Consider the following 13,729-nt stretch of genomic DNA (forward strand, 5'->3'; position numbering starts at 1 on the left):
CGATGACACGTGAGCTGGCATGTGAAACTGGCTTGGAGTTCCCATTCCTCCTTGATATCAAAGAGTGGCGTTTAACGCAGAACATTTAAGCCCTCCCCTTGACAGTTCCACCACTGTGGGGTCTGTGAAATACAGACTGGAAAGGGAGCAAGCAACTGGTCTTCAGTGGGATTCCCTCTGAAATTCCTGCCAACACCCTGCAAATTTACACCCTTTGGACAGCATCATTTCAAGGAAGGAATAGAGTCTAGTTCTCAGAATATGAGAGGTACAATTAAATTAACTTACACTTCAGGTTATTGCTAGACCTAGGGCGAATTCGTCCCAAAGATCCAGGCAGCAAAATTATGTCATCCACATTGGTCAGATAGTTGCTTAAAAATTCAGTTCTTTCACAAGTCGTGTCTTCCATCCCTGAAGGAGGAGAATGCAAAATTAAACCACCCTGAAAATGACCACATTTTCCACAACAGCAAAAAAAGGAGATCCCAAACACCCTATGTATTATTTCCTTTTGGATGACTAATCTTGTTCTTTACAGCCATCTAATTCCAACATAAAACACTGGTAGGACTCAAACTAGGAGTGCCTATACAAGAGAAATACCACTCTGAGCGTCGTAGGAACGGTCACCACATGTACCATATGTGCACTGACTCAACTCCAAATTAAGCTCATGGAAAAATCCAAGTCTGTTTCTAGTTTAATATACTACTTTGGGGATTATTTCTTTTTAAACAAATGATTTGAAGAGGAATAGCACACAAAAGGTATTGTCTGTTGGTGGTCTGTTCTAAGGCAGCCGCAGATAAACAATTTTCTCTTGCAGACATTTGTGGCGGGGAGGAATGTACTGCCAGCCACAGGAGGTTCTCAGCACAAAACTGCCACCCCTGGAAATCCTTCCTGACCCCTACCCTTCTCTACCCACAGCCAGAAAGGAGGCATAGACCATTTTATTGCTGATGTAGCAGTTCATGTGAGACTGTCAGGAACAAAGATCTAAAAAGAAAAGGACCTTTGGTGGCATCGCTAAAAAAGTTACGCAAACTCAGGTTTTTCTTTAATAAAAATTTCTTTTTATCTTTGGTAATATTTATTATTTATTCTATTGCAGAGTTTATTCTAATGTTTGAAGGAATAAGACCTACCAAATAATATCTCTATTTTTAGATGACTACATATGACCATGAAATACCTTCTTACCTCCTTCCTCCATTATTTTGATGACTCTTCCATCTAAGCTGGGTACAGTCTTACAGATATTCCAGCCTTTTCTCTAGTAGGATAACTTGACCCACTGATTGCCATGGAAATGCCTCAATCTGAAACCTTACTTTTCTCCTCATGTACAGGAGAACAGGGCTATTAATTTTTTCATTCCATAAAAACTGACAAGAAGATTACTCTAGGCAAATTGTAGCCCTCATACATGCAAGAAGAGCTACACTTGGATGTGATATCAGAAATGCCAAGATTTGAAAAGCTCTGAATGAAGAAGTAAGTACCTAGATCACTATTACAAAAGAGAAGTGTCCCTCCATGGCAATTACAGGTGAGCTGAGTGGCCAGTCCACACCAGCTGGCTCTTTTGGGAGACTTAAACTACCAGAAAAATGATCAGCACAAAAATATCTTAAATGGAACTTTGATTTAGGTCACCTACTAGATGTACAGCTACATTGTTTAAGCACTTCTCTTCTGATAAATATTATGGCTTAAAATTTACCATGATCACCAACAAATATAACATTGACACATCGATGTAGTTTCAACTGTTTCAGTCCATCCATTAGTTGTCCTACTGTCTTGTCAATCTCTCTCAGGGGATTCACCATCATCTGTATAAATATTCAGAAGGGAAAAAAAGTTAATTCTGTCATTGCAATGTTCCTACTTCTACAAATGGGAGTCCTTTGCCAAAACTCTGATGGGAAAACCATCCAGGTCAAGAGGCAAAGCCTTGGCTGAGCTGTTACTCCTACAATTATTGTACCATTTCCTTTTGTATATCCACACCATGACTTCAACATGAGAAAGCCCTGCTGAGATGCTGACACGAGACAGCGGAAGATCTTTATGATCTAGGCCTCCCATAAACATGTGTACAGTTGGTAAAACAATGTATAGATAGCAGAAAAACACATGTGACTTTGGGGTTCAGTTTCTTTCTTATAGATAGAGAGCAGTACTTTTAACAGGCTATTTTATGTGAATGGTTTAGTCAAAAAATGAACATGAAATGAAGCTTTAGACTTGGGATTCGCATGCCAAGTCACTTAATGAAATTCACTTCAAAGGACATATGATACTAGGATGACAACATGCACGTCACTTGAGTAGCACATGGGGCTCAGAGGGAGTGTTCTTCAGCTTCAAAGCCAAGAGTTTCCAACAGTTCAAATGACAGTTCTGGCAAAATTTTCAGCAGGCCCCAGAGGATACAGATACCATACTGTGATTTCTTCCTTTAAGTTTCTTTTTCATTAAGGGAAAAAACCAAACAAAACAAAAAACCAGAAAAAACCAAGACACAGGACTGTGTTTTCAGCCTTAAGAAAACGAAAGATTTTTTACCAGATGGCACAGAGAAGGGAAAAGCAAGATTTTAGACAGAGGACTCAGATTTTGTTTTGATTTTAAGAAGAAAATATTTGTTGTCACTATATGCCAACTTCTTCCTCACTTGTCTGATTTTGCTGGTTCAAGTATCCACAGTAAAAAGCCTCTCAATAGCAAACAGAATGATAACAAATTCTGGATGAGAAAAAACTAGATTTTGGCAGAATTTTCTGAAGTAAACACAGTGTTGGTGTGACCCAGAAAGGGATGGTTCAGAAATTTTCCTGCTGCCTAAGTCATTAAGGGATAGATGTTAAATGAGTCTGCTAGGTTATGGGACAGGAAATATCAACTCCCAATGCACAGAGAAGGGACTTACAGGAGAAGGAATCACGGTGAGGAACAGGAGGAACAGTTTCTGCAACATATGGAAGTGGTTCAGACAAAGGGTGAAATTTTGAAATATTTTAATTCAGGAAAGCCTAAGTAGTTACTTAAGTTAAAACTTTGAAACATTCAAGTTTGGAAAAAAAGAAAATTGTCTGTTTAGCATTCTTTCACTCTCCAATGCAAAGAATTTCTTCTACAGACGGGAATTCCATTTTTATGAAAGTCTATTTATATTATGTCGATCATATAAGGAAACACAACTTGTACTCAGAATCCAAAGCTTATTCAAGGATGCTGGAAATCCAGACAGATTTTCCATTAATGTTTACTTTTGTCAGCAAGCTTGAGTCTTCTTTTAAAAAATAATAATGATGATAAAAAGATAGGGCAACAATAATTCAAGGATTTCAAGTGATGGTAATTTTGTTTATCTGCCGTCTTCATCAATCTGACCTCCTCTTACAGCTCCTTCCCAGATGTGACTTTCAAAGATTTATTAGCAAACAAATAAAACTCTTGTATATACCTTTCTTCACCTAATATCAAGACTTTGGAAGACTGTACAGAAACATTTTATCTTTCAAGATACATGGATCTCTGGGATGGTGCTACAATAAAGAGTTTTGGAGCATTGTGAAAGTGCTGGGGGCAGGATTTGAAACAAAAAAACCAGCTAGATTCTCTCACAAGTCTTCCCATAGAAGTCTGATTAGAAGGAAAAAAGAAAGAATCTTACTTTTTAATTTTTTTTTTTAATAATTGGTAGGATCCATCCTGTACTGCATTCCATTGCACTCAAACAGCATCAAAAGATGAACTTGCAGATATGATGGCAACTGTTGTGTAATACTACGGTTCTTGTTCTGAAATAATGGTGACAAATTTTCACAGTTGACTTATCAGAAAGAGTTCATTAGGGATAAGTTTGGATGACCTTTTCACTCAGAGAAAAAAAGGCAAAAAAAAAAAGGAGCAACCTGTGTTCACATCACTAGGAATGTTATTTCTACTCTATTTCATGTCAGAATGGCAAATTAGAGAGTAATAGCAATATCATCCATAGTAGTTATTAGTTTTTCCTCTCAGGTAAATCTGTGTTAAAAGTTCTCTGGAAAATTCCTGGGGTTTTATACGTGATTTTTTTTTTTTGCATGTCCTTGTTTGCCATGTTTTTTACACTTAAATAATGTGTCTCAAAATAACTCTTTAAAGTTGAATTGTGCAACAAGTCAAAAAACATCCCCACAAAATAAATCTACTGAGAAGAATGTTTATAGCCTCTTTAGGATACTGTGGAGTGTAAAGGCTTTTGTTTCAAGCTTAAAGGAGAAATACGTAGATTGTTAGTGCCAGGTGGAAAATGACAGCATACTAAGGAATACTCTTTTCATCCACTTGCACTTTTTCCTAAGAAAGCAATTTCTATTTGATGTTTTCCTTGTGAAAACAGACTTATGCATCACCTTTTGCAAATACAGGATTCAGAAGTCCTGTAATAAGAATTCCCTACCCTCTAGTTACAAAATGACTTTAAAATGTGTATTTTTAAAAGAAATGTTCTTTCCCTTTTAGATTTTATGAGTCGTATTTTCAGGACTTTTCCACAACCATGATGACTAGATACAAAATCTCAAATAATCACCATGCTCCCATGAGCCGGAAGTTACAGAGGCTACAACATATTGCAGAACTTGTAATAGTTCAGAAGGGTTAGCAGCAGTGGTAATGTCTTCCCAGAGGTTTTTCTGACATTGCCTCCAGCTGATGGCTGGATTTAAAAGTATAAAGAGATTATAAAGATAACTCTCCCTAATGCAAACAGTCTGAAACAAGAAAAACACAGCTCCCAGAAGGCTTAGTCTGGGTTTGGCTGCTCTCCTTTGGGTCCTTCAGTACATTTATAAAAGTTTTGGCTGCAAAATACCAACCTGAAGCATGGAGTGAACTCCCGAAGTTGAAAAAAATAAAGACAGTGTATTGCCTAAAAAGTGGCACTTCCATCATAAATTTTTCGAACTTACTTTCTTCCGACGAGTTTCCGTAGAATATTGATCCACTTTATGTACTTTTCTTCTTTTCTTTGGAGCTGCAACTGGTCTTTCCTGTCTCCTCTTAGGAGGAAGCTTTCTCTTAGGTCTCTTAGGCGGAGTAAGAGGGGAGCCATAACTACTCTCCTGTACTGGCAGGGAGAGATGTCTGGACTCAGAAAAAAAGCCTGTCTCAGCTCACATCAGATAGTAAAGCTACCTGTGCCAGATAATCCTGAAGCATAAATGCTATGGCCTTATGAAATATTTAGGATTTTGGACAGTTTAGGATCTACCCCTTTTTAAGGAGGAATTTACCAAATTGTACTGAAAGCAGAACAGCAGTTACAAGAGCAGACAGCATAAAAGCAAATTAAGTTGGTGTTTTGAAAGATAGGTGGGGCTTCTGTGTTTGAAAATACATAGTTATATAGGGGGTATTAGTTATCAAATATTAATCCATTAATATTATCAAGATTTAAGTTAATTTCAATTACAGCAAAATTCATTGCACACAACTTAATGAGTGTCCAGGATAGAATACTGGTGGGAATGCACCATTTTACTTGAAGGATGGTTCAGATATGAGTATTAGAGCCTGTCCAGTCTAAATGATTTCTGCAAGGTTTCCCACACCAACTTTTTGGCTGATTTAGTGACAACCAAGTACCCTCATCCATAGCACCAGCAGGTACCACCATTGTGTGACAGACCCTGCACCTCCCTGAAATCACCAGAACCCCATTTGCCACTATTTGGGGTCTGCAGATCAGAGCTATGAAGGTGAGACTCAGTTAACATGGAGCTCACATCCTTCGAATCAGCTGGGTAGGGCAAATTAGTGGCAATGCATGAGAAATCTGTGCTGCTACCTGCCTTATTAACAGCTTTATGGGCATTTTTAGAATTTAACTTCCTAGCACTTTCAGTATTACGTCTCACTGGGTAATGTTGTTGTCCCTAAATTACCTTAGATAGGCTTATGGAAGGAAAAAAAAATATAGAAGGAAAAAAAAAAGATCTAGCTAGAATAAACTGCTATCCCATTAATCAACTTGCTTGTAATTTTAAACTGCCCCACTGTCACTGCCTTTAACACGAGTTGCAGGCTCTTGGCACTGCTCGAGATGGCGTGTGAGGACCTGACAGGTGACACCTACCAGGAGATAAACTACAATATGCTGTGTGCAATGGAGCACGCTTAGTGCTGGGGAAAAGTTAGAGATTTATGATGCTATTTAAGTTCTACATACTTAGGCAGCTTCTCCCAGTTGTTGAGTTACAGAGCTCCATAAACAGGGAAGGAGAGGAAGGGGATGTTACCATCTGCCATGCTGTTTCATTGCTTCCAACACAAGCAGCTGGAAAGGAGATTCTAGTCCAGTCTCATTCGTCTTTCTCCAGAAAGGCATTTTAATAAAGCAGCACCAGAGTTCTCTGTTTTTAAAATGCTTCAAGCTTTGTGCAGTCCTGATGAGAGGAGCGGCAGGGAAAGGAAGGATTCTCATTTTACTGTCTCTGAGTCGGCTCAGCCAGAGCTCCACAATGCCAGAAATACGCGAGCGCGGGAGACCCAGGTCTGAACACTGAAGTGACTGTCTCAAGACAGCATGTTAGAGGAGCAGCAGAAATGGCTTAGCACTGCCAGATTTCCACATATTTTAGAGCTCTTATGGTAGTATATTTCTAGAATATTTTATGTAAAAAAAAAAAAAAAGTTAGCTCGGAGAAAAAAAAAAAGCCAAGTTCTTATTAACCAGCCAATTCTTAGTCTTGCTTGAGAGGAGTCAGAACAGAGTTATGGAGGAGGGAAACTAATCCCTCCCCACCTACAGAAGGAAACTGTAACATCACAAGGGTAACTAGCCAGCCAAAGCTTTGCTTCTTGACCCGGACGGACCAACCTACCAGAGTTCAACTGCAGAAGCACAGACGGAAAGAAAAAAAAAAAAAAAAAAAAAAAAAAAAAAAAGGCAGAAGTAAATCAAAAGCAAGCATATATTTTACAACTCCCATAACTGCTCCTGGAAACTTAATAGAACCCATTGAAATACTTTCTAAAATGTTTCCAAAGAAAAAAAAAAAATACAAAATACCCCACCCCAAAGCAAAAAAACAAATCAAAAAAAACCCCAAACAAACCAAGTCAAAAAACCCCCACAAAACCCCAAAACCTAGACAACCAACTCATTTACACTGAAATTCATGCTAGTGGATATGCAAAGTTACACTTGTGGAGACTAGCTATAATATCAATTCCATTTATATAAAAAACACTGGCAATTTGCCAATAAATTATAAGTGTATCTAAGTCCCTTTGCTTCTAGCTTTAAGACACTTTGCACATAGGATGGTGTGCATGTCCTGGGAAGATCTAAGTGCCATCTGGATGCCATTAGACCTCTAAGATTATACATTTAAAATAAATTTAGAACATTATTTGGTATAATAAGCTCAAATAAAAATTCACTTTATTCTAATAAAGGTTTTTAAGATTTGGAGGTTTTCAAGGTATAAAACAATTCCTCAAACTACTACTGCAGCAAGAAAAATCAGCATGAAAGAATCACTCTTCAAAAGAAGAAATAAGAAGCCCATTGTTGATATAACCCAGTTGTTGCAAGCTTGTTTTCAAACATTATTGTTTGGTTGATCTGCCTTTGCATGAAGAAAAATAGTCAGTAATACTCCAAATATACTGCTGCCAGCAGTATACAAGAAAAAAAATGATTTCACAGGGAAGTCATGCTCTTGGTATCAAGGAATTAGCAAATTGGGATCCTTCTGAGGACTTTCTTCCACATGATGTAAATTTCACAGCTCCTAAAAATTATGCTGAAAGCAGTGTCAAGAGAAACAATATAAAATACTGCCTAGCTTTTCTATCCCAAAGCCAGGCCCCTAGCATGCCTCAGCATCTGTGTACTTACACAGCTGTATTCGTTTACTTCAATTTCCATTGACAAACTTTGGTCCGCTATTTGAACTGCGAAGCCGTACATGCTCTTCTGCTAACTCATCTGTTCTCAATTTGCTAGAAATCAGTTTTCATGGTCTTCTTGTGTTTAACATAAAACTATCTATTTGCAAAACTATCATAAGCTATTAATTCACACTTATTAAGAGCCAAAGCTTTGCCTTGCAATTAGAGATCAACCTTCAGATAACCATCCAGAAGAACCCCCACACAGGAAGAGCCTTTGGGGGCTCTTTGCTTTTATAATGAACACTTTGCTACACTTTACTTTTTAGACTCTTACAAATAACCTGAAATTAGATTGCCACATTGCATGCTAAACAGATTTGTTAAACACCACAATTTAAAGAACATTTTCAATGTCATCATCTTAATATTCCCCTTTTAAGTCCATGGAAAGAAAAAGCTCCACAACTCTGTTCAGAAGCAAGTGGTTGTATCCAGATAAATAAAATTAGAGTTTTCAGTCATAAAGCACACACAGTAATTGTAACATTTCACTAAAAGGAACTGTAAAGCATTATAAATTGAGAAAATTATAATTATTATAATTTTAACGATAAATTGAGAAATTTATCATTAAATCAGAGAGCTCTCATTACCAATACCTTGCCTGGCTGAATCAGACACAACTCCTGTTCTGAGCCAAATGACAACATGGACACATATCCATGTCTGTCAATTTAGCAAGTGCTGGCAGATCTTAAGCCCTGTTTATCCAGAAAAAGGACTGCTTCTCTCCATCCAACATGGTGCTTCAGCGCTGATTTGGAATAATTCTTCACACTCACTGCTCTAGGACCGTGGCTCAAACTGCTCCAACAGGGCTGCTACCTACAGCAACTTCATAACTACTGCAAACTATTTAAATAGCCCAAATAACTCAACCATACTAAAAAAATATTAATGCTTCTTCTCTTTGCTCTCTTCTCCAGTCAAGAACAACCACCAGATGTAAACCAAACAAATAAAAAACTACTGCTGGTACCTGGCTCCTCAAGGAGATTTGACTGCCTTCCAGAGGGTAGGCATCTGATAAACTCCTCACTTTTTGAAGACTGCAAATATTTGGTTACCCTTTGAAAATCTTACATAAAAACTCCTAAAGTCTTGTGATGGGAATCTTCATGCATTCATTTGCACTGAAACTAGGGGACCTTTGCAAGATGTCAGAGACCATTGGAAATGCCAGATCCCAGCCACTAGAAGCAGGATATTTGAGCACAGAATTTACTTCTCCCCCCTCCACAAATCCCAGACAAGTGCATTAAGTTCTTGTCACCTGGACAGTGCTGACAGGGGAAACAATACCCATCAGTCCCAGCCAGCTACACAAAGTCGAACAAGGGGTTAAACTACTGCAGCATGTTGCACATAATTTTTCATTAAAATGCCTTATGGTGCTTTAAAACTTTTTCCAAACTCAACAGTATGGTCCTGAGGGAACAGTATTGGAAAAGCTTTCTGAACCCCTGTAGGGCCTATATGAAACTGGAACTAGCAGCCTTTTACATTTCCTGACAGACTGCAATTATTACTTTGCTACCACCGGCTGTCAGCTTTAAAGAAAGCTTTTTTCTTCTCTGCATTTTATCTCAATATTTTCTGTATTATATTTTAATTACTTTTAAGAAGGATAAATTGTTAGAGGAAAGTTAAATTATGCTGTTGCACACAAATATACTCCTGTCTTTGCCAAATAAATCTTTCCATTTGCATTATAATATCACACAGAAAAATAGCCTCCTGAAAGGCAAGGGCAGTTCCTTCTCCCAGAAGTGAGTTTTACGTGATAAATCCTTTAGAAGGTAATTTTGTTTTCTCTGGCAGAGGAGAAGCATACTTCAGAAACAGGTGAAAACAAAGTTGCTAAAAATGTTACTTCTGAGCAGCATCAATTTTTCGGTGAAAAAAAAAAAAGTATTAGAGACATCTGCTTTTTCTGTAGAAAAAAAAAAATCTGTACTAACCTCTGAGTTGAAAGGACCATATCTGTGGCCAGCAGCATCAGGTTGCTCAGAGTAGAAGGCATAAACATAAGGCCTGAAAGGAAGAAAGGTCTTGTTCAGGTTATCTTTCCTTCAACAACACCACAAAAACACGGGCCTGCGGGGTCAAGTCAAATCAAATCAGCTTTCCAATGTGATTTAGCTCTATGGAAAAAGGACTGTTTCTCAGTCATTGAATCCTAGAATTATTTAGCAGCCTTTTGTTTCCATGGTATAATTAGTTGTTTTGCAGCTATATGTGTATATATATATATATATATATATATATATGTAGCACCCATGCTCATTCTAAATCTTGTAGGAGGAAATCATAACAGCAGCTCGCCTGAGCCTTGCAGCCAGCAGCATGTGGGAACTTGTGGACCAAAACCCACTCATAATTAAAATCTTAACATTTTCCTAGAGCTCAGTGTCCAGTTCTACAACTGCCATTGTCTGTAAGGTTGTTAAACCATATAAGGCTCAGCAGGATAAGAACAATCCCAGTTAATCCAAGTAACTACATGCTTTTTGATAAGAAATAAATTCATACCATACATTTATTTGGAAGAATCCAACTGCTGATGGTTAAAAGCTGATATGAGAACAAAAAGAAAACAAAACAAAAAGCCCAAACCAACTAAACAAAAAAACCGCAAATCCCAAATAACTCACATTAAACACAAAACCCAAACAAATCCTTAAATCAGTAATGGCCTGTAACAGACAAAAATAAATTTTAGCATTAAATTTTTGCTTGCTTTTGCAGCTGCTTATAAAGAGAAGACAAACCAGCAGTTATGCAACAGCAGATGACATTAAGTGAATTACCTTTCATTGTCTGGAAGGGTTAACCACTGAAGTATTGTTAATATTCTGCGTTCATGAGGGATGACACTGGACCACAAAATACAAAAATATACCTTGTTATCATAGGATACAAAAAGTATCAACAAAACCTTGCTTTGAACTGATTCTAATATGAATATAATGCATCATAATAGCATAATTTTCTTTTAGCATGCTGTATTTTCTTTGTTGCTCAATACTGATTGTTAATTTGCAAACAGAATCACATCAGACCTCCTGAATGTCTACATGCTCCAAAAGAAAGATGATTAAAAGTCTGCAAGTGTAGTCAGAACTCAAAGCAGTAAATCTAACTCTTCTAAATAGGAATGAATAAAAGATCCATTCTGGTGGCTTGAACCCAGGTGAACTTCTTTGTATGCACAATAATGCTGCCATTGGATAGCTGGCACAAGTAAAATCCACTACATTGCTCATATCAGTAGAGGTTTAAATAACCACCCTGCTCTGGTAGTCTTGTAGACACTGGAAAAGTTTGCACTGCCTTAAGAATAGCCAAACTGAGGGCTAGGCTGGTGTGAACCAGAACAGAGCCATCTGAAACACCAGGCCAGCAGCACAGGGACTTGAACAACCCTGACAGCTTCTCACTCTGCAGAGCAGACCCATCCTTACTTTACTGTTTGTACAGGGATTGCCATTCTCACTTGGCTGCTGAGGCCAAGTTCATGCTATGAGAATGACTAACCTTAGAAACAGCTGGTAAAGTTCCAAATATCTCATCCTAGGAAGGCTCTGCAGGTCAGTGACCGCACAGTCATTTTAATACAATAGCACAGTCAGTCCAGATTCCATTAGATCAATAGCAGAATCCCAAGGCAGGAATCAGACACCACCGTCAGTCACCATAATGAACTGAATTCAGCACTCTCTGGAAACCTCTGGCAGAGAAATGGAGATGGCAGCAGCCATTTGGAAATACCTTCATTTTTAATGCCTTATAGAGAAACAGTGGTCCTCAGTCTCCAACTACATGGAGAACTTTTGGTTGTAAAAAAAACCCATAAAAATGAGAATTTTTGCTAAAATTTGCAAATAAGGCAAAATTTTAAACTGGAATAATAATCTTGGGTATTGTCCCGTTTTAATATTTTTATTAATTGTGCAATATGAAAAGAAACCCCATTATTTCAATTAACTAATTTCTGACTAAAATCTTTCAAAAATTCTGTTTTCCTGGAAGAGTCTGCCTGAAAATTCTCCCAAAAACATTCTGTGTCCCAAATGAAATAACGCAGTTTTAAGTCATATATATTTCAATTACACAAAGTAGCCGTCTCACTCCCTTACTAGTGCTATTCATACAACCTATCCTGGGCTACCTTTTTTACCTTCTGTATCCCCAAGCATGCATTGGCCAGGGTGTTTATGGTGACTGTGTAGTTGTAGAGCTTAGGAATCACATTCATTTCTTTGGTTTGTAGAGCACCAGAGCGGAGCTCTGTCAGATCTTCATCCTGCAAGCCTAAACCTATCATCAGCTTGTGGTGTGTTTTATTATTCCCTCCACATGCTTTAAGATATTTAGAACAGTAAAAAATATTATTTCTAAAGGAATCACAAAAAAAGAAGTCAAGTCCCCTTATTACTTCAATCTTGCAGTTTAAACATTTTCTTTGCTCCTGCAATCCTGCCACAAACTCAAAATTATCAAAATTCATTTATTATTGGTTGTAAAGATACATTTTAGTTGGGACAAGAGAAAATAAGTTGGAATCATTAAACAAAAGAACAAACAGCAAAGATCCCCAAGGCTGTCTTTTAAGAGAGGGAAATTGGATATCTTGCCCAAAGGACAGACTGTATTGTAAAATGAATGAATCGAGCCTTTAAATCAATTAGACTGGTGATGTCAGTTAACATAAGAGGACAATAAGAGTCTTCCACACTCGGAGGACTAAGAAACATTGCTAGCAATACTAAGGAAGCAAAAAACCACACTGTGAAATGAAAGACAGCAATTTTTCCACATAGTCACACATGTTTTCTTTAGACAACTGTTAAAAGTCAGTGCATGAATCTAAAGCAGCAAACTGTAGCATCAGCTTTAGTTATCAGAAACATTGCACAAATGAAACAATAGAGGGTTACAGGTACAATCTCCAACCTACCAAATGCTTAGAGAAAGGAAAACAACTCAATAAACACTTACACTGAATTAATTCTGAATTATTAGTTTAGAATCTCCAGAAAACAGAAGATACTTACATAGACCAGAAGAACGTGCCAGCTTTCACCCCTTGCTTGGCTGCAGTAATCCAAATCTAATGAGGAAAATATAAGAGGATTAGAATGTGTTCAGATCTCTAATGACTCTCTGAAATCAAAAGAAAATGTTTTCAAGACACATTCTTCTACCCTGAGCCTGGAAGTGAAAATTGCAGTTTTCAGCCTCGGCCCTAATTTGAAAACGTGGGGTGACAAACCTATGCAAACTCTGTAGCAGTGGGTCAGCTGCTGTGCTGTAGACTTTCACCCCTAAATCTCTATGTTGCTTTTAATTAAAAGTATTAAGATTCAAGGCCAGGAATTCCTGCAGTATTTAATTTAATTTTCAAAACTCAACCACTACTCACCTGATTCTTTTAGCGTTCAGGATTTGGAGGATACTCAGTTAGAAAGGAACATACCTTAACACTAATCAGTGTCTGCATAAATGTCCCTCTTCCCCTATCCTACAATCAGTAGCCATCAACAGAAAATGTGTTAGAAGAGAGCACACAAAAAAGGGCGCAGAGAGTAATGAGGTGTTAAGACTACAGGGAGGCACACCTTCCTACACAGATTTTTAAGAACTTCTTGAGCTGACCCGACGGGGTGATTGATGGAAATGATGGAAAAAATCTCCACGGAATTTTCAAACCCTTTTTTCAATCCTTCAAGTCCCTTGTATTTTGCTAGCTATAAATCAGTTT

The 13,729-nt window shown here is 37.7% G+C and overlaps 1 protein-coding gene across 1 annotated transcript in view; it reads right to left on the reverse strand.

Annotated features, from left to right (window-relative positions):
• Positions 1-13,729, reverse strand: part of ENPP2 (ectonucleotide pyrophosphatase/phosphodiesterase 2) — a 72,639-nt gene that overhangs the window by 20,877 nt on the left and 38,033 nt on the right. Inside the window, 6 exon segments of the mRNA XM_019289302.2 lie at positions 289-414; positions 1,730-1,841; positions 4,974-5,126; positions 9,927-9,999; positions 10,776-10,841; positions 13,023-13,078. Of these exon segments, the coding sequence (XP_019144847.2) occupies positions 289-414; positions 1,730-1,841; positions 4,974-5,126; positions 9,927-9,999; positions 10,776-10,841; positions 13,023-13,078 (586 nt within the window).

Source organism: Corvus cornix, chromosome 2 (assembly GCF_000738735.6).
Source record: "Corvus cornix cornix isolate S_Up_H32 chromosome 2, ASM73873v5, whole genome shotgun sequence".
NCBI lineage: Eukaryota > Metazoa > Chordata > Aves > Passeriformes > Corvidae > Corvus > Corvus cornix.